This window comes from Ambystoma mexicanum, chromosome 12 (assembly GCF_040938575.1).
Source record: "Ambystoma mexicanum isolate Mex_15411 chromosome 12, UKY_AmexF1_1, whole genome shotgun sequence".
Classification (NCBI taxonomy): Eukaryota; Metazoa; Chordata; class Amphibia; order Caudata; family Ambystomatidae; genus Ambystoma; species Ambystoma mexicanum.
In genome coordinates, this window is record NC_090936.1 from 1,037,864,385 (window position 1) to 1,037,886,765 (window position 22,381).

Below are 22,381 nucleotides of genomic sequence, written 5' to 3' on the forward strand. Positions count from 1 at the left end.
CATACTTACATTTTTCACCTAGTGCAGAGCACGCGTGCCACAGCATGATCAAGGGCATTTCTCAGGTGTGGTGGTCCAGGCCAGCGAAATGTGGGCAGCCTGTGCTTTGTTGAAGACCTTTAGGGGGGACGCAGCATGCCTCTCAAGGGGGCCTCCAAATTGTGTTATGACAAAGTTGCAGGGTGGGTTTCCGGAAATCCTCCTCCCAGATGAGGTGTGTAGTGGGAGTTAGGGAGAACCACATGTGTGAGTGAGCGGGACAGCAATGGGAAGACGTGCAAGGTTGAGGTCTCCAGGACAAATCTGAAAAAACATCCTTGTGAGGTGAGGCAGTGTGGGGACAGGGGACATTTCAGATTGGATGTATGGGCTTGCGTTCAGTCGAAGTCTGCTTCCGCAAGGGAGATAGGAAGCAATTGGATATTTATCTGTATCCGTTTATAGTTCCAAAGAACTGTAAACTTAAATGAACAAAAATGCGCATAACTCATAACATTAGTACACAATAAGCAATAAATGCACAATGTTCATATACATATACACACACACAAGTCCATACAATTTGCCACCAAGTTCTAAAAACCCCATATAAAAAACGGTAGATTCATCTTTTAAATACTGTTGCGCAAGGTTTAAGAATAGCAGGGTTTCCTTATTGGTACTTCATTTGGCATTTGCCTTCAAACCTCCTTCCGCTCATTTTCAAACAGTCAAGTGCAGGTCATTGGATTCTGAGTTGAGACAATACAGGCTAAAGTCTGCAGTTTTGATTGCTTCGTGGTTAAAACTACCCCGCCCCCCCATCAAGCACCTGTAAACAGACCCATGGGCCCGACTCAGGCATAACGTGTTGCGCTGTTTCTAGGCAGCCAGGGGATTGACACAATCGACAGTCCCTAGAGTCCCTCGGGTTCCCCCATTGCGTGCCTGTAATTGTCAACGGGAGCTGGTTAGTCCTAAATCTCAACATAAAGTAACAAACTGCGGGAATAGGGCAAAGCAATAGGTACCTTTGGGGCTTTATGTACCTGTGTATCACCCTGGATACCGCCCCAAAATTATGCAATTTTGCCAAGTGGGAACAGTTCTTGGCACAATTCCATAGGTCTGTTTTATAGAAAAGGGAAGCTTTACCACTTCAAAATTGCACCAGGAATCTTGCCGTGGGGACCAATTAATATCCTGGAATAAGTCCAAGTTAAGTGTCTCCAAGTTTCTCCCATAAATCCCCCACTCTTATTCATAGTTTTACCCCAGTTTCTTGAAAAGAGGGCATTGCAGCTTTGTTTTAGAATATGTATAGCACTCCTCTTTTTCCCGCAGTTGGTTACTCAGTGAGACTATCTCAAGTTCGAGCCTCAGATATTCCATGGACACTGAAGATGCGAAGTTTAAAGCTGTAAGCCAAAAGCAACCCTCCAAGCGGTCCAGCAAATGGATATTGCAATACCAGCAGAGTGGGAGTCTCGCAAAAGGTAATGCAGAATGCGCATTTCAGATTTGGGAATGGGATTTTTGCAGAAAGGCCACCTGTTGAACTGGCACAGGAAAGGTTCCAAGTCTGGCAAGGCATGCTAAAGCAGATATAAACTATAGTAAAAATTGCCAATTACAGTGCTACAAAACTACACACAAAATAGGCGGACTCTCAGCATGTTTATGAGCGCTATAGTTAACTGAAGACGCTTTTATGGGAACGGGAATGACAAGGATAAGATGTTAAATATGAAGTTCCGGGAACCACATGTACCTGGTAATTCATCCAGAATGGAAATCCTTGCTTTAGAACATGCCCTGTAATAGGAAACGGAATTGAAAAATCCATGGGAACTCAATTACCCTCAACTGCAGTAATCCCATGCTTCAAAAGAAGTGTACTAAAATGTCAATACTGCCACATCAATGAGAAATACTGAGTCAGTCTGTACTCAGCGGATCAGGTGCAAAGGCGGCATTATAATCAGTATCCTCCACAGCCAACTATCCCATCCATGTCCTCCTTTAATCCATCTTGCGAGTCTTCCAGCCAACGAAATCAGCAGAACCACCCGAGGCAAATAGCTACCCTATAACTGCAGTCATTCTACTTTTAATCAGAGGCCATCCAGACATTTGCAAAAAGGCAGCATTTCTTAAATGTGTTATGGGGAAGACGTGTACTTTCATGACGTTTGGGGCAATTCAAGAGCAGGTTTGTAGATGTACAATTTTGATTGTTCAAGCCTGTAGTTCTGGGAAAGCAGTCACTGACTGCCACAATAGCCTTCCACATGGAGCCACTGAGCTGGTAGCAGCCAACGGTTGAAGCAGCAGTGTAACCTGCAGCTGGGGATGCTCTCGTGCAGCACAACCACACAAGCTTCCAATATTAGTGCGTAACACTATAAACAGAATGGTAAATGTGTGCGACTGGAGCGACGCTGTAAAAGCCTTCATATGGACCATGTCACACACGAGAACTGAAGTGTGCTTGCAAAAGTTGCTTGAGGGTAACCGAGTACACACCTATTGGGCATATTTTCACAGTTAAAGTTCTGTTCTAGCCAGAGTGCCAGTGGGGTTTGCCTTCAGCACCTGAGATATAACCTCGATCATTCTACACAGCTGTGTGTGTGTTCGGTCTCACTAAGCGATTATGCTTTACATCTCAAGAGAGACAGGCGTTTAACAGACTTCAACAATGCGGAATGTCATTTTCTTTCCAACAGTACCAAATATTTGTACTTTCTCCACAAACTTGCGCCAATCACAAAAGGGTGCTAGGCCTAATCGTGACATATGAAAAAGGCACAGTACAATAGAAGTAGTAAATTATTCGGCACTGAACACTTCTCTCAGTGCACTATTTTTCTCAAATACCTCCAAATGCTTCTCACACTCAAGGAGTGTAGGAGATCAACGATGAGAAGGCGGCTTTGGGCCTTGGCTGAAGAACTACACACAGTAACCTGGCAGTCTTTATTCAATATATACATTTAGGTACAAAGACAAGAAATTAATCTGTTCAATATTAAAAGCTCAAATTGAAGACATTTGTAATCTACATGTTCAAGTACAATTTAACAATTAAACCGATCTGGACAAAAGTGATAGTTTCCAAACCCACTAAAGAGTAAACAGATTTATTTTCATTTTTCTTCTCAACAAGCCTCAAAGTTTAACACATCAACTTTTTCTTTAGGGGTGTGTGCGGAAGCACTCAAGGTGGCAGTATCAGCCCTCAGCATGTTACAATTCATACAAACACCAACTATCATCCCAGTTCTTACCCACCTTTGCCAAGGTAGACCATGCCATACTCGCGCCCTTGAGGGGTCTTGTACTCCACCGTGAAGCAAACCTCCTTGCCAATGAGTTTTTTCCGCAGGAATTCACGAGCTGGAAACGCCCAAGGCTATAAAACAAGAAACCAAAATGGTGTCACTCATTAGGAAAAAGGCCCCACAACTTCAAACAGACTGGAATACAACATTTCTAAATGGATTTTATTGGTCGAAGGCACAGCTGTAGAACTAACATTCGGGTATAAGAGCAACCGGCCTAAAGATATCCATGTGTAGAATGCCCGATCTGCACATACTAGACACCCGTGAACTGTAGCATATTGCAAGAGCAATCTTAGGAAGGAAATAGAAAAACTAAGGGGGCCTTGCAAATACTTAAGAATTTCACTAGACCTGCAGACTGAATTCCTTAATTTACATACTCTACACATGAGAAAGGCACTCCCCATTGGCACTAGTGACAAAATGTACTAGGACGTACTGTTAAAAAGGTGCTTGCCACCATAAGCACACTTCATACTTGGTGCAATGCTTCCACCCAGGAGAAAACCATGCACTGTGAAACTTGCCATTCACTACAAAGTTTGTCTTCAGTAAATGGCAAATAAAGTTGCAAACATCCCCCTACTTGCCAGCAAGGTGGAAACCTTGCAAATGCTTCTCTACATTCAAAAAATCTCTCCACTGTGCAAGCGGTCAAGGAGATTTTGACAACCCTGTTTAGTCAATTTTCCCAGTTTTGAAAGGTCCATAAAATGGCATTCTTTTAGATTAAGATAAATAGTGCTCCAGTGCAGAGCTTGAAATAGGAGAGCTAAAGGTAATTTAGCTCATGCTGTAGCCCAGAAGAGTGCTACCAGAAGCTACTACTCACCACCCCAGGTAGTGCAATTTATTTAGAAATAGTTTTGTAGAGCACCAAATACAAATCGCTTCCAAACATTATTAACTTTAAGAATTTGTATAAAGTGCACTAGGCAACCCCCATAAAACATTTAAAGCACAATGGACCACACTGTGTTTATGAAGGTATGTGTTGGATGACAGGCTTTCTTACAGCCTGTGACATCCATTACTGTAGTCCTATGAATTTAGGTTTCTGGTTAATTCTCCAAGGTTGATTCTTTCAATATAAGGCAGCGTACTGCATGCAATGCTGCATGTGGAGCACTGCTTGATAGTGAAAGAATCAACCTTATGGTAACGGATATCAAGAGCTGTAAGAAAGCAGGTTTTGTTATGCCACCAAGGACAGTTTACAAACTGTTCTTTGACATAAACCAAAATATGTTTTCTCCATGATTTTACAAATTCCAACAAAGCAATTGTATATCCATTCATGAATGGCTTTAGGTGATCTTCAGAAGAGATTGTAATTTTCATGGAAAATTATTTGTTATGTAAAATGCTGTTGGTTTTACTAGCCTTGAGGAATCCTTTTAGGAGAAACACCAACACATGCGCCAATGGTTTGGGTCTGCTTGTTTATGTACGCATTTATAATATATGTCATGAAAATGATCAGTCTATACGGATTCACTCCAATATTGCCCCAAATAAGTGACCATAAGCAAGACGGTAAGCTGCTTTTCCTTGCCCTTGTGCTTCATGTCCTATACAAAGGGTTTTGCTGTGGTAAACCCGTGCCTTAAGGCCACTCAAACTACATCGTTTCCTCAGAAAAATATATTCTAGTGTATCCAAGTGAAATACTTGAACTATGTGGGATTTATTTTCTAACCATAACAAAGATTATACATATTTCAGTATCTGTGTAGTGTGCCCATTTGAGTTTTCTATTGAGACTAACTGTAGCTGCCCAACAGCCTTCCCCAGCCTTGATTGAAGCCCGTCAGCTGTCATTTCTACCCTGTTTGGTCTAGCTTCGGGTTGAAATCTTATCCTGTCTTTAAGATTCATTTTTCACACCATCACCAGAAGGTGCTGCAATAATCTGCCTAGCAATAGGCATCAAAACATACATACTACAAAGATTAAGAGGTTATTCCTGAATTTGAGAGATCAGTTTCTCAAAGATTGTTCCAGGGATGTGGCACTTGGCATGAGAAAGGATCAATGTTTAACTTTAATGTGGATTCCAGAATGGTTCAGATTTGGTTACAGCTGCCGATCTCAATAGAATAGTACACAGATTAATGATCTTTGTGTGCCTTGGAACCCTTTTCCAATATGACCAGCCGAAATGTAAGTGTTCAATATGGAGGCAATGTGGTGGTTTAAGGACTAGTGAGGTATTGCCGTAATAGCTAGCCTCAGATTCAATCTTGCTGCTCTGTTCTGTATAGATCTGTTAAAGTTGGGTTTGACCTTTCAGTTATTAGGACTATGTGGAAGATTACAATAGTCTAGTGTGAAATGACCAGAGCGCTCATGTATCGGACTGATGTCAAGGAAAGTAGGTCTTTTAGGACAGCGTATTTGGAATTCAGTAATAGCATAAACCAGAGGGGTGACCAATATTCTTATTAAAACAGATTCTTTCAGCAGGTGTGGAAGGACTCTCGCAAACAATTTGGTCATGCCAATGGTGGGGTGTGCAGGTTTCACATTGCCCAAGAGGGTTTGTCTTACTGCCCATTTAAGAAAAAGTTGCTACCTATACTCCTCACTTATGGAAGGCTGAATTCTATGACGCATTGCCATTATGAAGACTAGTTACACAAGTATGCATACAGTGCTAGTGTCGAAGCTTAAAACGCAGGAAGTATGTTTGGAGAAGGGGGCATGGGTTACACTGGTGCTAACTTTTCAAAATTGTGGGGCCCAGGCAGTTCCATGCAATTCTCAAAGTAGGAGTTCAGGGAGACCCAATGTTATAAGTACTCGCCTTGTATAAAATACATTTTCCTGCAGTTGCAAGCCTGCATTCAAAGCTACTGTCCAGCACCTCGTTACCCAGTGCCCCATATGCAGCTGCACCATCCAGACATTGCCACCCTTGCCCTGCTCCTTCCCACTGCACCACCTCCATTCCCAACATTGGACTCCACAAGTCCAGTCTTTAATATCCAGCCCCGTCTGAACCTTGATGTGCATGCGATGGAAATTGAAATGGGGCTCCACTTGGAGCCCCAGCTTCCATTTGCATGATGGCCAGGTTGCTTTTTTCACAAAGAATCTAAGTAGGGTTTGAATTTGAGGGGAGCTGGGAGCTATTTAGCGCCTGCTTGCAGGTTAGAAGTGCTTGAGTAACTTTACACAGCAGCTGCTAGGAGCTACTTTTTAGCTCCAAGCCAAATGATGCCCAACAAATCCACCCATTCAAATTTAACTCTGCATCTGTGACAATCTATAAATACACATTAGGAAATGTCTATAAGACATTTAAAGTATAAGGGGTCATAAATAATGATATAAAATGATAGGTGTGCATCTCATGTGGACACGATTTTCAAAATTCCATGTACTGGCTTCCCATTCCTCAGTGATGGCGCCTAATCATTTGTAACGCTGGATACCCAGGAGCTGCTTTTTGCTCCTGCTTATTCAATCTTAATTTCAATCACTGCCAAGCATTGCATGATTGCCATGACCTAAACACCCCTCTTACTCATCGCGTTTAGCACTCCAAGAATTTGCCCCATGGTCCCAATAGTCATCATGCCTCATTACTTGACATGTACTAGGTGCTAACCTGTGTGAATGACCGTGCAAACTTAACAGAACTCTTCTCTCCCACCCCATGCCCCTTCCTCACTGACATGCAAGGGCAGTTTTGAGAAAATGTAGCATTCATGGCGGAACTTCAGAATGCACGCCCATACTGCAAACCCTACTGAAACAGTCCCAGAATGATCAAATTGCAACAAACGAAAACTTGTTTTATTAACTAGTAAAGTGCTGTAACGTAATATGTAAACAGCAACGTCATGTTCCTATGCAGCCTAAAAAGAAATGTCCTTCTCTGAAACATTTTCATTAGTTAAATCTCACTCTTAAACGTTGCTGCCCCAAATGAGTTTACAGCTGCCTTATTTTTGCCAACATTTTGCTTTCAATTGACAAGTATAACCAGAGCCAATTCTCATTTTTATTTGCTCCAACTATCAGCAAATGTAACCAAAATTCTAAGGGCAACCCACGTATTTAGAAACATGTGTATGATGAATACGTTACAACAAAGGAAACTGCCATATTTTGATTCGCAAATGCTACATTATAGTTTACTAAACTGAGTGTTCCTTGATAGCGTACACTAAAAACGGAATCACTTATAGGGACTCCTAAAATTTTAAGATCAGGAACAGTTCTATGAAAATGGCGGTCCAGGGTGACATTTGGCTACGTAGTGAAGATGGGATTTGATCCCAGTGTGAAGTTTAGGCACTTAACCGTATATTTAAACAGCTGTAGCTGGTAATGTGTTGTGCTTCCCATGGCTTGAAAATATTTTAGAGTATGTTAAAAAGTACACAAATTAAAAAGCCACCTAATATAAATTATAGAAACATTTTAAGCAAAATGATGATTGCAGCTGTAGTTTCTCCAATAAATTAACGATCGTAGGAAGCCAAGGTATCGGTGCACAAAGGATGGGTAAAGGCAGGGCTTAAGCATGTGATGTCAGAGATATACAGGTCCCTCTATCAGAAGCTTCAATACTTACGGTCCCTAATGTAGACTGCTATGGCACTGAGATTTGCATCAACCCTTTCAGTGACTGAGGAAGGGTCAACACTCCAGCAAGGAGAGGAAGGCAGCTCGATATCGAGGTGCCAGCCAGGTGGCCCCATGCAGCATAGATACCAGCTCCATGTTGCCAGCATAGGAAAGTATCCGCTCAAGGATAGCTTGCTTCTGTGGCTTAACAGCAGTGGTGGTTCTCTGTGTAACTGGATACCCACGCTGATCCTCTTGATGCAACCCCTTGACTTTCATTTTGTTCCCCACCCCATATATATTCAAAGCCAGAGCATGTTAAGTAGATTGCTCCTCCTCCGTTAGATTTTCCACCAGTTTGTCTCCATGAGTGTCTTAGGAAAGGTTTGGTCTTAGGAATAGGCTAGGATTCCTTTAATTGGAAACTAACCTTTGCACCAGGCATGCTCTTATGTCTCCAGCCAACGAACTCTGGGTTCATCATGGGAAAGATAAAGGTGCTAAGAAGGCCTTTCCAGCATTTTAAAAACAAAAAATGCGGACAACCCATGCTAAAAGTATTGCCTAATGTAATTTGATAAATTGCAACACAATGTTTGCCACCAGAGGGACTTAACGGCTGACTTTCCCAGCCACCCCAGCCCTTGAGCACCACGGGCCTGTTGAGATGGATTTCTAGAATCTAGCAAGGTGGACAGATATTAGGAGGCAACCCTAGTTATAGTGAACATGGTAACTATAGAAATTAGCCAAAACCTGATCAAGGTAAGTGTGGAGAGTGGTCAAGGCTATTCTCAGGTGAGTGCGTCTCGGGTCAGGGATCCACAATGAGGCCACACAGTCAAGCCCACAAAAACCCAATTTAGACACGACTAGTACAAAAAGACTATTCTAGGCCCAAAACAAACTAGGAAAAGAAACAAGCAGGTGATAATAGTACACAAAACTCAATTATAAAGCATATATACAGGGGGCGTGGCTTGGCGCCGATGGCGAGCGGTAGCTGATCTGCCGTGCTCCGGCCGAGACGCCGTTTCCTGATCCTTTTCTCCGGCTCATGTGAAGCACCAGCCCTCGGAGAAGAATGTGCTGTTGTGGGAAGCGGACCTGCACCCGAACCGCCGGTGGGCCCATCGAATCGGACCTCCTAGACATTACCGGAGCTCTCGGACTGCGCTCCCCCCTCCACTCCAATTGAATCCAAGATGGCGCCTCACACCGCATATCGGAGTCTCTAAGGGGTACCCCTCCTCCAACGGACTTCCAGGCCTGGTGGGGCAGAGTGGAGGCACGGCACAGGAGAGCGACCCCCCCCGGGGGCCGCCCGGTTGGCACGAGCGCTAGGCCTACACCCTGGACGCTCCCCATCTCACAGTGCGAGGTCACCCGTGCCGGATCACACGTGCTGCGATAAGCGCTCTACGCGGGCCCCGCCGCAGTTACGCATGGCCCACTGAGGTGACCCAAGCTCCGGAACGGCGAACACCTCTGCGGCTGGGTGAACATGGACAAGGACATATCGACATACCCAATCCTGGGTTTCCCTGGGCCGCAACCGACTGCACTGCGGCTCACCTCACCGAGACGGCGCCAGACCTGATTCCGGCACAGATCACCCAGCAGCCCGGTGCACAGGAGGAGAAGACAGATGCGCCGCGGGACACTCCACCGGCACGGACCCGCAAGACAATGTGCGTGAGCTCGCAACACCTGCGAAAGGGAACCCCTGCATACCCCCATTCTACTGGCATCTACCTCGAGGGGCCTGCACGCTTAGGACCGAGGGCAAGCAAAACACCGTCTTGGGTCCCCCACCCCAAGCCCCGCAACGACAGGGGGACTCGATCACATCCCCGCATGCCACCGAGCTCCTGAGTCCCAGGGCATCCACAAACACCACCTCACGATGGCCGCTAAGAACAAAACCAGGGCTGCCACCATGGACTCCTTTGTTTCCACCAAGGTAAAGACCCCTACTCAAGCCAGGGCCAGCCCCTCTGAAACCGCCCAGACAAGTGAAGGGGTAGCCGCCGATAATCACTCTCAAATACTGGAAGCCATAGCTTCATTAAAAACGCACAGACTCCAAGATTGACGAATTTAAAATAGACATCCAACTCATTCGCCAGGACGTACGCAACTTAGCGGAGAGGGTAACGACCATCGAGCAATCAACAGAGGAAACGTCAGGGGCCACCACAGCTCTACAGTCTGAAGTCGCCCAATTGAAGAGGAAAGTAGCCTTCCTAGAAGAGAGGGCGGAAAAGGCCGAAGGCCGGGCCAGACGGGGCAACATTAGGATCCTAGGTGTCCCAGAGGGAAGCGAAGGGGCAAACACCACATCCTTCGTTGAAACCTTTCTGCTGCAAGAAATTGGGGCCGGCAAGCTGACACAGGGATTCTCGGTCCAAAGGGCCCACAGGTCCCTCCAGAAGCGCCCCCCCCCCCGGGCTCGCACCCTAGACCAATAATAGCTAAGATACTGAACTTTCAGGACAGAGAAACTATCTTAAGACACTCCAGGGAGGGTGTCCCCATCGAAAGAGGGGACTCCAAAATCGCCATCTACCCGGACTATGCGCAGAAGGTGCAAAGAGAGAAATTAATTTGTCCCGATAAAAGCTAGGCTCCGCCAACTGAACCTAAAATACAGGCTACTATACCAGTCGCGCCTCACAGTCATTTATAAAGAGAGTGGTATTCCTCGACAATCCAGACGCAGCCAACATGTGGCTGGAGGACAATAATCTTGCCGACGGCAAGGACAATCCACGGACAGAGACCTAACTCCCTCAGATTTTACAAGTAACCCACATGTAACCGTAAAAAACCAGCAAATAGGACGCCGGAAACCAGAAGGTAATCCAATCTCAGTTTATCACACGGAAACGGCCTCGTTCGGCTCCGCCGCCAGGCCCTAGCCCTACCCCCAGCGTAGAATCCAGTCGGGCCAGGCACCCGCCTGACCCAGCTCACGCCTGACTCCAGGATGGGCTTCGACGGCTCGAGAGCACCTGAGCACCGCGACAATGTTGTAGTCGCTGGGCGCACCAGTTTGAGTTCTGTTATCAGTTTCAATAGTTACAGTCTTCAAATTTCTCTCGCTAATAAAGACCGGGATGGGCCCAAGACTTGACCAAGAGCTCAGGAACCAGCGGTTTCTCCCCTGCAATCCACTCCCTATGGATTAAAGCAGTGCCAAACCCTAGGGAAGGAGTCCCGTGCCAGACCCGAAACTCGGACCAGATGGCGGCACAACTTACCGTGATGACCTGGAATGTGAGGGGCATGGGCTCATACCTCAGACGGAATCGCATACAATCCTATCTCAAAAGGAAGAAAGTCTCGATTGCACTGCTGCAGGAAACCCACCTCACGGCGGAGGCCATGTCCAAGATTGCAGACCAATGGGCCGGGACTGTGAGAGGGTCCCCCTATTGCAAATACGCGAGAGGGGTGCTAAAATGGATAAGCCCGGACGTGCCCTTCCAAATGGAGGGTTGTGAACTAGACAAAGCGGGGAGATATGTAGTGATTTGGGGCACAATGGAACAGACCCCGGTTTGCTTGGCTAACTCATACTTCCCACATCACGGAATACCGGCATACCTCACCACAATGATCGCAAAGCTGACTCAGCACAGGGACCGCACCTTTATATGGGGTGGCGACTTCAATTGCATCGCTGATGCAAGCATGGACAGATCGCCTCCTCCCCACCCAAGCAACCTCACATCCCGTGCCCTGAAGGAAACACTTGAGCAGCTCAACTTGGTGGACATCTGGAGGGAACATCACCCAACCGAGAGGACCTACTCCCACTATTCAGCTACGCACGGAGTCCATACAAGAATTGACTATTTGCTCATTGACAAGGAGCTTGCCCCACGAGCCGCAGCCACAGAATATCTGGGGAGAACGATCTCCGACCATTCCCCACTAACCATGTCATGGCAACAAAAGGGACCCAGACCCCCGATCCCCATGTGGAGGATGTCGACTGCGGCACTTGAAGACACTGAGTTCAGGGAAGACCTCGCAGGAAAATTGGAAGAATATCTGGAAATCAACAAGGGTTCGGTATCCTCCTGGAGCACATTATGGGAAGCTATGAAGGTGGTGACCAGAGGAGAAATATCAAAAGCCGGCGGAATTTGCAGGCAATTAAAGACAACACTCGAAGCTCAAGAAGCAGAGATCTCCCGACTAGAGTCCACCCACGACAACTCCACAGAGGTCGAGAGCAAATTGAAGGAAGCTTGCGCAGAATGTCAGCAAGCATGGGAAAGATTGGAGAAATTTGATTTCACCACATACACTACCAGATCCCACAAGGAATCGCACAAACCGGGGAGATCACTGGCCTGGCTCTGCAAGCGAGAACACCCCAAGCACCTCCCAACGGAGATACGGGACGTTGACGGGATATCCCACACGACACAACTGGGGATCAACGACGCATTTGCCAAATTCTATTCCAAATTGTACGCCAACGAGGCCCAAATTCCCACGGAGGACATTATAGAAACACTTGATGAGATGGATCTCCCCCGAATATCAGCCGAGCAGAGAGAAGAACTGGAGATGGAAATCACTCTTGAAGACGTGCAAGGGGCAAGGCCCCCGGCAGTGACGGCCTCCCACCCGAGTTCTACAAAACGTACAAGCCCATCCTCACCCCATTTCTCTACGAAGTCTACCAGGAGGCATACACAAACGGGGTCCTACCCAACACCATGAAAGAGACCATAATCATTCCCATGCTCAAGCCACACAAAGCACCCACCGACTGTGAATCCTATCGCCCCCTGGCCATCCTAAATTATGATGCTAAGATTCTCACATCCATACTGGCCAGCAAGCTGGCCATAGTGGTGGGATCCATAATCCATGAAGATCAGAACGGATTTGTGCCTGGGCGCAACACCACAGCTAACCTAAGGAGGCTACAACACATAATGGCCGAAACATACGAAAGAGATGAAGACCTGGTGGTATTGTCGCTTGACGCAATCAAGGCCTTCGACTCCATATATTGGGAATGGATTAGGGAGGTCTTGAGGAGATTCGGCTTCGGAGGGGGCTTCATCAGGTGGATCAAGGTTCTCTATAATTCCCCAATGGCAAGAGTGAAAACGGGAAGAATGGAATCAGCAGCCTGCGAAATACGAAGGGGAACGAGACAGGGGTGCCCGCTATCACCCATGCTGTACATACTGGGCCTGGAGCCTATCGCATCATACTTTAGGCAACAGATCTTCGACACTGGCATCAAGGTGGGCAATGTACACCACATAATATCCCTATACGCGGACGACGTTCTTCTATACCTGAGGAACCCCGAGGTCAACGCACCAACAGCGCTAGAGGTACTGGACAATTATGCGAAATACTCCGGAATCAGATTTAGCAGAAGTCCTCCGCGTTCCCCCTGGCGGGCTTACGCGGCCCACCAGAAAACGATCTCCCGGCTGTAGGAATAGGGTGGCAACTGGTCAAGTTCCGGTACCTAGGGAATCAACGTGAGCCACACCCCGCTACTCACGCATGAACACAACACAGAAGTCGCAACCACGAGTCTTCGACGCTCTATAAAATTCTGGTCCAAGCTCCCGCTAGCAATGGTAGGCAGAGCAGCGATTGTCAAGATGATCATACTCCACAGATTCCTGTACTTTTTCGTGAACATTTGTCACTATGTCTGACCGCCCTTCTTCAAGAAACTGGAGGCAATCATCAAGGACTTCCTGTGGGGACCTCACAGACACAAACTGTCGCTATCCATCCTATCCCTGCCACATAAAGAGGGAGGAATAAAGCTACCAGATCTCCAGTTATACTACCTGGCTGCCCAGTTAAGCCACATAGCGAAACGGCTCTCGGACGAACCTTCGGCTGAATCGGAACTACTGAGGCAATTCTCGAACAACGTAATCCCCAAGGAAACCCTATGGCACCCCATACGACAATCCCGGTTACCCCACTGGTAATTGAGCTAGGAAGGAAGATATGGTGTTGGGTGTCCTGACCCACGTTTAAGCTATCATGCTGCAACATTTGGTGCTGTGGGCTTAGAAAATTCAAGATGGCGGAAAACCCACATGTGCGCCGAAATCCAGGAAAGCTGCGCAGTTTGTGCGCCCACCAAAATGGTTGCCTCACTTGCCACCCACCAGTGCGAGAATGAAAGGCCGGGTTGCCATGAGGGAAATGGGTTGCCAAAGGAAAAACAGTAGCGCCGGTTAGCTTCAAAGCGCTTTAAAACCACCATTGGACTACCCGCACAGTAGTCTGAAACCATTGGGAATGGAAATGCTGATTGCCAAATGCAACCTAGAATTGTGGGGAATTCATTCTTAAATCCCAAAAATAGGTGCAGTACCAGTACTCACCACTATCCAAAAGCCGGCATTTTAAAACCACACTAGATTTTACTTTTTTGTGTAAAACTGAATGAACCCAAACCAGGCCAAAGAAAGACTTACTGAGAGGTGGATACAATGTAAAGTGATATTCTGAAGTGACTTGAAGGTTTATAACAAGACTGGCTGAGCTGTGGATTGCAGCAGTTTAAGTTGCACTGGATTTAAAGACACTAAAATCGAAAGTGTTAGATTAAATGAGTGACCTATGTTTGGCGTCACATGCCTTTGTAACTGTTGAAATGTCATAGTTTTGCACTTAGAATCAGCATTCTAGCTGCATGTGTAAAATTGCAAGTTAATTTAAAAAGCAACAAAAAAAAAAACATGACAGTTAGCTGAAAGTCTGGCTTAAGGAACTTGATTTTGCTTGACAGCTACCCCCATCAGGAGTGAAACTTGAGTCACAGCTGTGTTCCCAGGCTATCTGCCTTTTGCTGGCAACACTAAGGATATGCCATCTATCTGATAATTGAATTACCTGTGCTCTACAGGAGCTCTGAACAAAGCCTCTCCTGACTCAGGCAAAGGTTTTATTACAGCCGTCGTAAAATGTAGCTTCCTCTTGGCAGAAGCTGGGAGGGGCACTGCCTGTGAGAGCAAGCTGGCTTGGCAGAACTGGATAAACCAGTATTTCTACCTTGTGCTGAGAGGAAACCACACCCCTTTGGAGCCAGAACATAACTTTAAAAAGATGGATCATTCATAGAGCGGACATGTGAAAATTTTATAAATGATACCATAATTCTTGTGATTTTTCTGCCCACAGTTTAAGAGGTTTTTAGAACCGGTGGTATGTTCAGGGGGGTTTTAGCGGAAAAGTGGATATTACTCTAAATGTATGCATGTTAAAAATCTGAAACTTCATCAGTTAATGTCCATACTCCCCGCGCACATGTATGTAAAGTTGGGTCAATGTCAGAAATTGAAAAATCAATTAAAAAGTGAAATATGTGCCATTTCTGAATGCAAGCTCCCAGGAAGAGCAGAGTTTGAACAGGGGATACCTCCTGTAATGCATGATGGGTGCATATGATTTTAAAACAATATGTACCTCTGCAAATATGTATTTGTTTCAAATCTAGATTTGTGTGTAAGTTGACAGGAGGAGTGGACTTTCTGCAGGCTGTAAAATGACATCACTCTGACCCAACCTAGCTCCCCCAATCAAATGATAAATGGAAGTTTGACCAATTAGAAGCTGAGAGAGAGGTAGGGTCAGTGATGCTAGAACACACCCACATTCTAAACACATAAAAGCAGACAGACAGGACAGATAGGGACCTTCAATTCCATCTGCAGCGGGACGCTCTGCCGGAAAAATCCATACTTACCTCCATCAATCTTCAAAGAGCCAACACTTAGACTCCAAGATAAACAGAGACTTCAGAACCTTAACCAAAAAGGCCACTGCCAGCAAGAGTATTTGTCAGCAGGCCTCAAAATATTTTTGCAACTGAACTCTTCAGACAGCCGGGCGAGCCGTCTGAATTTTGCCAAGAACTTTTGCAAGAACCCGGTGACAGAAATATCCAAAGAGAAGGCAGGACCCGACCCAGAGAACCGGTGCCTAGCAGAGACCAGGCCATTGTATCCAGAGTGCTGACCCCGATGCTGTGAGCAGTTCCAGAGGCCAGGTGCTGTGAGCAGAACCCGGGAAGACCTGACCAGACTGAAGTCCGTGACCAAGTCGCTTTCCGGTTCAAAATCTCTTGTGAGTACTCAGCAAAACTCAGAACACCTCTTAGTTAAAATCATATAATTCAATCTATTTAACCTAAGTAGAACTGCCTCCTAGCTGTCACCTGTCATTTTAGCTGCAAAATCTGCCACTTGTCATTTTGAGCTTTTAAAATTTGCAAAACCAAAAACGACCTCTATTAAATCGGTCATAACTCTGTAACCGTTTGGGCTAGAGACTTGCAGTAACTTTTATCTGAAAGCTTAGAATCGTGAACCTAGAACCGCATTCCTACCCCTATAGTTTTACCGCAATCGCGGAAAACGCATTCGCGAATTTTACCGCGATTTGCAAATTTCTTCACATGTAAAAACTGCTGCTGCTTGCCTTCCATTTGCCAGAAATTCGTTTAACCTGCTAACTATCCCTGCATCATTGCTAGTGTGAGCCTGGACTAATATTAACTAGATACCACTCACCCTGAACCTCTGAAAGGGAATTTAAAGCATTTCCAGCATATTTCTCATCCATTGCTAGCACATATCAAAGCATTTTGCCTGTGTTTTCAAAACTCCTATCTGTTTTCTGTAGTGTAAGCTTGCTGGGGTGAACTGATTTACATTGATTGCATTTCTGAGAACTGTGTGTTTTCCTTCCATTTCCTTGCATCAAGGGGGGGGGGGGATCGCCAGAGAAAAGTGATTACATTGTTTGGTTGAAATCATATTGAGTATTTTCTGTACTGCATTCATTGAATATTGCATCCACCTGAGCTTACCTAAAGCATCCTCTACCACATTATACTTTTGTTCCTATTTACCAGTGTGCTACCTTATCCATTTCATGTCAACTCATTAGTGATTATAAGAAGTGTGCTAGTGCCAGATTCTCCGTTGTTGATCTTTATCATATCAGATTAAGTGTGCTATTCAATTATTAATTTATTATAAAGTGTGATATATATATATATTTTAAATTATCAAATAAACCTTTTAAACTTGCAAAACAGAACTACTTCTTGGCTCAGTGGGGTCAGGGGGATTCCAAGAGAGGGGTGTTATATAGGGGTAGTCATCCAGAACGCATGAACTGGACATAAAGATATATCAATAAGGGTTTTCATTCAGTATTATAGACTAGGCGTTGACTTAGCTGTAGTGTTGAATTGAATCCTCTTACAAAGGGCAAGGTCCTGTTACATCAAGCGAGTGAAACACCCGTACTCTCCGGATAATCCTATCTTGGCAGACACTTGTAAAACAGAGGCAGACCTATCCACAGCAAGGAGGTGGGAAGAAGCCGGCATATACACATGGGGTGACATGTTTGAGGAGGGGGAATTCAGGGACTTCGAATCAATAAAGGCCATTGAAGGAATACCTCCAGGCCAGTTTCTCTGGTACCACCGCCTCAAGCAGACCGTCAAGAAACAATGGAACAGCTGGCCAGAGGAGCCCACCCCAGACCCTCTACTACAAGAGATGCATGACCTTACTGATGGTTGGAGACCAGTCTCCAGGCTCTACAACAGACTATGTGACAAACCCAACCCTAAAGGCGAAGCTCTGAGGGCAAGATTGGAAGCAGACCTCGAGACCCCAATCACGGACAAAGAATGGGAAAGAGTGTTAATATTCCCCAAAAAAGTGTCAAGGAACGCTAGATTCGGCCAGATTCAGTTGAACGTCCTGTACAGGACATGCATGACCCCACACAGGGTCGCTTCCTTCAATAAGACATCCTCCCCAGCATGCCCATGATGTGGAAACGATAATGCGGATATGATCCACATGTTCTGGACTTGTACTAGGGTGATGACACTATGGTCCAAAACTAAAACTTGCATGGACCCTGGAATGCGGAGGTACGAATGGACTCCCGGCGAGTGCCTACTGGGAAATTACCCCAGACCCAACAAATTCAAACATGTTAGGTTAATGGACATCTCATGCATCCTGGCTAAGAGAACCATCGCGATGGCTTGGAAGACGCCATCGGGCCCCAGGCATGAACGCTGGTTAAAAGAGATGGAGAGATGGACGGCAGCCGAAACTAGAGCCTGACAAGATGCAACCACATCATGCGGCGACACAGAGCGGCACCTTGGACTCTTGGAAGGCCCTCCTGAGAGACATACGCTTCAGCGCCGACTACAAACCTCCCTGATAGCCCATAGCATCACACCGAAACAAACTCCCTGCACCTGCCCTGAACCGACAGACTCTGTATGCGACCCCCCTGCTTCCTGAAGCACTAAAACATTGGCCTCGACCCATCCATCCACCGAAACGTTCGCTACCAAATGAAGCCTTGTTTTTGTTGTTCTTTCCCTCTTTTTCTGTTTTCCCCTCCCCATTATTTTCTCCTTTGTTCACCTCACCGTTTGATTTTCATGTTTGTACCGCACGAATTTTCTCACCAAATACCAATAAAATACTTTTGAAAAAAATAAAAATAAAGCATATATACAGTCACCTTTAGGTTCTTAGAAATTCATTCAATAACTTATTCAACTAAAAGGAGGTAGGTAGTGATGCAGTATAATGGAACTAAGTCGCAAGAAGTCCAATATCTACGAGTGGGGGTATGTGCCCAAAAGGCACAATGTTGCTTTCTAGGAGAAAGGGCTGATGCAGGAAGAGTTCTTGTGGGGGCGATTTGTTCCAGAAGATATTTTATAAAGTTACTGGTAGGTATGACAATGCATTACTTACCGTAAAAGCATTTCTGATGGTTGTATCTGCTTAGATTCACATGCTGTGCATAGTCCGACATCCAGTGGTCACTGCAGAGTATTGCATTTTGTTTTTCGTAGTCGAAAAGGGGACATCGACAAGGCGTGTCTGTAACACTATCCCTATAGTGTCGTGCAGTGTACCCACAATCCCTCACGCGTCGAGGTCCCTCTGTATTTTTTCTACCCTGAGGGAGCCTATTAGACGTGAGTGAGTACAGAAAAGAGATATAGAAGAAAGTATGTTCCTTCCATCCCAGCGGGGAGGAAGCGTGGTGGGTGCATGTGAATCTAAGCAGATACAACCATCAGAAATGCTTTTACGGTAAGTAATGCATTGTCTTCTGATGTTTGTTAATCTGCTTAGAATTCCATGCTGTGCATAGACTAGCGAGCAGTACCCGGAGTTGGAGGTGGGTTGTGAGAAGGAACAGTAGAGAAAAGATGTCTTACTACTTGTCCCACCTGGGAATCAGATCTAGAGTGGGCATCTAGACAGTAGTGTTTTGTAAAGGTGTGAACAGAACTCCAGGTTGCCGCTTTGCAAATGGACTCCAGAGAAACATTTGCAATGAAAGCTATGGAAGCCCCGGTGCCTCGAGTGGAGTGTGCTCTTGGCTTGAAGTGTAGTTCTCTCTTAGCAAGAGAGAAACAGTGATGCATTGTACAATCCATCTAGAAATAGTGGATTTGGAAACTGCATCACCTTCTCTTCCTGCTGCCACCGAGACAAAGAACTTATTAGTCTTTCTCAATGGTCTAGTTCTTTCCATATAAAACATGACTGCTCTGCGAACATCCAGTGTAGGCAGGCTCTTCTCACTTAAGTTTGAGGGATTTTGAAAGAACGTTGGTAGTTTTATTGACTGGTTGACATGGAATTTAGAGCTAAATTTTGGTGCAAACCTAGGATGTGTGCGTAGAACCACCTTATCCTTGTGAACTGTAACAAAGGCGTCTAGTACACAGAGCGCTTGTAGTTCACTTACTCTCCTAATGGAGGTGATAGCTATTAGAAAAGCAGTCTTAAGAGTGAGGTCTTTGTGTTGCTTTGTGCATGGGTTCAAAGGGAGACCCCATGAGCCTGGTTAGTACCACATTTAGGTCCCATCCGGGAGCGGGGTTAGCTATGGGAGGGTGGATCCTCTTCACTCCTTCCATGAAGGCTTTAATAACTGGGACTTTCCATCATGACACTTTAAGTTGGGACGTGGTGTATGCGGAAAGTGCAGCTAAATGGACTTTAAAAGAGTTAAACACCAAGCCTGAGTCTAGTAGGTAAGTCAGGTACAGAACAATTTGTGTGGGAGAGCAGTCAACTGGGTTGATGCTCCTTCCCCTACACCAGATGACTAATCTCTTCCATTTGCTAGAATACCAGTGACAAGTGTTAGGCTTTCTAGCCTCCCTGAGAATGTCCATGCATCTCTGCGGGAGTTGTAAATGTCCAGATTCTATGATCTCAGGAGCCAGGCTGCTAACTTCATGGTCTGAGGGCATGGATGTAGTGTCCTGCCCTTGTCCTGTGACAGCATGTTGTACGGGCAGGGAAGTTTCACTGGAGGAGATAGGGACATCTCCATCAAGTGAGCGAACCAAAGTTGTCTGGCCCACATAGGGGCCACCAGTATCATGGTAACTTGTTCCTGGTGCATCTTGTGCACTATCTTGTAAAGGAGAGTCGGGGGAGTGGGGGGTAAACAAATTTCTCAGACCATGGTATCGATAGACCGTTGCCCTTGGATTGGTTCTGGGGGTACCTGGAGGCGTAATCTTGGCATTGTGAGTTCTCCAGAGTTGCGAACAGATCTATTTCTGGGAATCCCCATTGTGTGAAGACGAAGACTATGTCTTCGTCTAACCGCCATTCGTACTCTGAGGGCAGAGCGAAGTCTCTGCTGAGTTCGTCTGCTAGCAGATTGAGTTCCCCTGGTACATGTGACAGTAGGAACATGGGTCAGAGCCCACTTCCAGATGTTCTGGGACAGCTTGGACAGTCCTGGAGAGTGAGTGCCCCCCTGCTTGTTGAGGTAGTACATGGCTGTGGTGCTGTCCCGTGAGGACCATCACTGTCTTCCCTTGTAGGTGTGCCTGGAAGACTTTCAGTGCCTTGAACACAGCTAGTATGGGATAGGTGAGCCCCCCATCCTGTGAGGATGCGTCTGTGGTTAGAGTGGCTTCCACTGCAGGGGTGGCGAATCGTTTCCCTATTACCAGGTTTTCCTTCGACCACCACCGTAGCGAGAGAACCAAGGCCTGCGAGGCCACCACTAGATCGTCCCATTGTCCACTGGCCTGACACCACTGGCTGTTGAGCCACTCTTGCATTGGGCGCAGGCGCGCTTGAGGTACCAAATACATGACGCCATCATTCCTAGTAAGCGCATTGCTTTGCGTACCGTCACCTCTCGACCGGCCACATATTGAGGGACTTGAAACAGCATGTTTTGGACCCTCTCGGAGGGGAAGACGAGGCAGTCCTTTGTTCGAATTAGAGCCCCTAGGAATTGTTTGATCTGGCTGGGGTCTAAACTGGACTTCTCGTTGGAGAAGCCCAGTTGAAACAAAAGGTCTACAGTATTTTGGGTATTTGAGAAGCATGCTTCGTAAGAATGACAATGCATTACTTACCGTAAAAGCATTTCTGATGGTTGTATCTGCTTAGATTCACATGCTGTGCATAGGTCTGACATCCAGTGGTCACTGCGGAGTATTGCATTTTGTTTTTCGTAGTCGAAAAGGGACGTCGACAAGGCGTGTCTGAAATACTATCCCTATAGTGACGTGCGTTGTACCCACAATCCCTCACGCGTAGAGGTCCCGGTTTGTATTTTTCTGCCCTGAGGGATCCTTCTAGACGTGAGTGAGTACAGAAAAGAGAGATATAAAAAGGAAGTCTATGTTCCTTCCATCCGAGCGGGAAGGAAGGGTGGGCGCATGTGAATCTAAGCAGATACAACCATCAGAAATGCTTTTACGGTAAGTAATGCATTGTCTTCTGATGTTTGTTAATCTGCTTAGAATCACATGCTGTGCATAGACTAGCGAGCAGTACCCGGAGTTGGCGGTGGGTTATGAGAAGGAACAGTAGAGAAAAGATGTCTTAATACTGCCTGTCCCACCTGGGAGTCAGATCTCGAGTGTGCATCTAGACAGTAGTGTTTTGTAAAGGTGTGCACAGAACTCCAGGTAGCCGCTTTGCAGATGGACTCAAGGGGAACATTTGCAATGAATGCTATGGACGCCCCCGTGCCTCGAGTAGTGTGCACTTGGCTTAAAGGGCAGTTCTCTCTTAGCAAGAGTATAGCAGAGAGTGATGCATTGAACAATCCATCTAGAAATAGTGGAAACTGCAAATAGTGGAAACTGCATCCCCTTCTCTTCCTGCTGCCACCGAGACGAAGAACTGATTAGTCTTCCTCAGTGGTCTGGTTCTTTCCATGTAGAACATGACCGCTCTGCGCACATCTAGTGTGTGCAGAGTTTTTTCTCCCAAGTTGGAAGGATTTTGAAAGAACGTTGGCAGTTCTATAGACTGGTTTACGTGGAATTTCGAGATGAATTTCGGAGCAAACCTTGGGTGCGTGCGTAGAACCACCTTATCTCTGTGAACTGTAACGAAGGGGTCTAGAACAGAAAG

General features: G+C 46.0%; 1 protein-coding gene across 1 annotated transcript in view; it reads right to left on the reverse strand.

Annotated features, from left to right (window-relative positions):
• SND1 (staphylococcal nuclease and tudor domain containing 1) overlaps nt 1–22,381 on the reverse strand; it is a 2,477,133-nt gene that overhangs the window by 2,361,285 nt on the left and 93,467 nt on the right. Inside the window, exon 3 of the mRNA XM_069629563.1 lies at nt 3,274–3,394. Within this exon, the coding sequence (XP_069485664.1) occupies nt 3,274–3,394 (121 nt within the window). The remainder of the gene's footprint in view (nt 1–3,273; nt 3,395–22,381) is intronic.